Here is a 2,185-nt window from a genome sequence, read left to right as displayed (position 1 = left end):
GATGTTATCACCACTTTATCTCACCCCTCATCTGTGAGGGAGGTCTGCTCGTTTTTAGGACATGCAGGATTCTATAGGCGCTTTATCAAAGATTTCAGCAAGATTGCTTTACCATTGTCGCACCTACTCCAAAAGGATGTGGACTTTGAGTTTGATAGTGAATGTGTGAAAGCTTTTGAAGAGCTAAGGAAAGCTCTTACCACGGCACTGATTGTGCGAGGCCCCAACTGGACGTTGCCATTTGAGATAATGTGCGATGCGTCAAACCAAGCTATAGGTGTCGCGCTTGCATAGCGCGATGGTAAACTCCCTTATGTCATTAAATACTCTTCTAAAACACTTGATGCAGCACAATCCAACTATACCACTACTGAAAAGGAACTCTTAGCTATTTTTCATGCTTTAGATAAATTCAGATCTTATTTGCTAGGATCAAAACCTAGACTCATATGTTGGATCTTGCTTTTGCAAGAATTCGACATTGAGATTAGGGACCGGAGTGGATCTTAAAACTTGGTTGCGGATCATTTAAGCCACCTTGAGAATTTAAAATTGGATCCATTTCCGATCAATGACTCATTCTCATTAAATAGCTTGCATGTTGTGTCGGATAGCTTTCCTTGGTTTACCCCAATGGCGAACTACTTGGTTGCGAAACTCTTCCCTCCCAACTTTTCTAAACACCAAAGGGATAAGTTGATGAGTGATTCCAAATATTACATTTGGGATGACCCTCACTTGTGGAAGAGGGGAGTAGACCAAGTAATTCGAAAATGTGTCTGGAGTTCGAAATCCAACCCATTCTTGAAGCTTGCCATTCGTCCGAATGTGGTGGCCACTTTGGCCCACAAAGGACCGCAAAAAAAGTGTTGGATTGTGGATTCTGGTGGCCAACCTTATTCAAGGACGCTAACCGGTTATGTGTGTCTTGCCATCAGTGTCAGAAGTTGGGAAACACATCCCAAAGGGATGAAATGCCTCAACAAGCTATGTTACTCTGTGAGATATTTGATGTATGGGGCATTGACTTTATGGGACCATTTCCCAACTCAAGTGGGTACCTATATATTTTGTTAGCAGTAGACTACGTGTCAAAGTGGGTAGAAGCAATACCTACCCGCCTTGACGACGCCAATACCGTCATTTATTTTATTAGGAATAACATTGTGTGCCGTTATAGGTCGCCACAAGCAATCGTGAGCGACCAAGGATCCCACTTTTGTAATAGGAAAGTAGAGGCACTGCTTAAGTGCTTTGGGGTAGTGCATAATGTTGCCACTGCTTATCATCCGCAAACCAATGGACAAGCGGAAGTTTCCAACTGGGAGATTAAGAGAATCTTGGAGAAAGTAGTTAATCCGCAAAGGAAGGATTGGAGCATCCAGTTAGGAGATGCATTATGGGTGTATAGAACGGCCTACAAGACTCCGTTAGGGATGAGTCCATTCCGAATCATCTATGGTAAGGCATGCCACCTTCCGGTGGAAATTGAGCACAGAGCCTATTGGGCAGTAAAGCGGTGCAACATGGATTTGACCCAAGCCGGAGTAGCCAGAAAATTACAGCTAGAGGAGCTCGAGTGTTTGAGGAACGAAGCGTATGAGAATGCTCGGATTTACAAAGAAAAGACTAAAGCATTCCATGACCATCACATCCAGAAAAAAGACTTTCAAGAAGGTGATGAGGTTCTCCTCTACAATTCGAGGCTTCATTTCATGCCTAGCAAGCTCCGCTCTAGATGGGAAGGACCTTTCAAGGTGAAGGAGATAAAGCCCTATGGAGTAGTAGAGTTGTTTGATCCTAAAAGTGAAGCAACTTTCAAGGTGAATGGACATAGAGTGAAGAAGTACCATGGCTACAGGCTCCCAAAAGAGCTAGAGGTGTTCCTATTGGAGAATGTACCTAGAGAAGGAGAAACTTGAGCGACTGACCGTCCAACTTAAGGACGTTAAAGAAAAGTGCTTGGTGGGAGGCACCCCACCGTGGTAAGATCTTCCTTGTGTATACCATGTTGCTTTTAGTTTAGATTCTTGTGAATTTTGTGATTTCTTGATGTTGTTGATTGCTTAGGTATTCTAGTTGTTGATCTTGTTAGGTAACTAGGATGTTTAGATAGATTTCATTATTTTGGTATGGAGGAATTGTTGAAGTGGAGAGAATGCTATGTTTTGAATGGTGCATGAAT

General features: G+C 42.9%; 1 protein-coding gene across 1 annotated transcript; it reads left to right on the top strand.

Annotated features, from left to right (window-relative positions):
* Positions 1-633: 633 nt before the first annotated feature.
* LOC107465962 (uncharacterized) lies at positions 634-1,922 on the top strand. The gene is made up of 3 exons (XM_016084947.1): positions 634-762; positions 939-1,057; positions 1,229-1,922. Exons 1-3 carry the CDS (start codon positions 634-636, stop codon positions 1,920-1,922), a joined length of 942 nt encoding a protein of 313 aa, XP_015940433.1.
* The last annotated feature ends 263 nt before the right edge of the window (positions 1,923-2,185 follow it).

The sequence above is a fragment of the Arachis duranensis genome, chromosome 9 (genome assembly GCF_000817695.3).
Source record: "Arachis duranensis cultivar V14167 chromosome 9, aradu.V14167.gnm2.J7QH, whole genome shotgun sequence".
In the NCBI taxonomy this organism is placed as follows: domain Eukaryota; kingdom Viridiplantae; phylum Streptophyta; class Magnoliopsida; order Fabales; family Fabaceae; genus Arachis; species Arachis duranensis.
Note: the sequence above shows the minus strand (reverse complement) of the source record. Positions and strands in the feature narration are given on the sequence as shown.

Coding starts and splice junctions, on each gene's coding strand:
- LOC107465962 (XM_016084947.1), top strand. CDS start 634: ATGGCGAACTACTTGGTTGCGAAACTCTTCCCTCCCAACTTTTCTAAA. Junction 763..938: donor GGAAGAGGGGAGTAGACCAA/GTAATTCGAAAA, acceptor TCTTGCCATCAG/TGTCAGAAGTTGGGAAACAC. Junction 1,058..1,228: donor CCATTTCCCAACTCAAGTGG/GTACCTATATAT, acceptor CTTTTGTAATAG/GAAAGTAGAGGCACTGCTTA.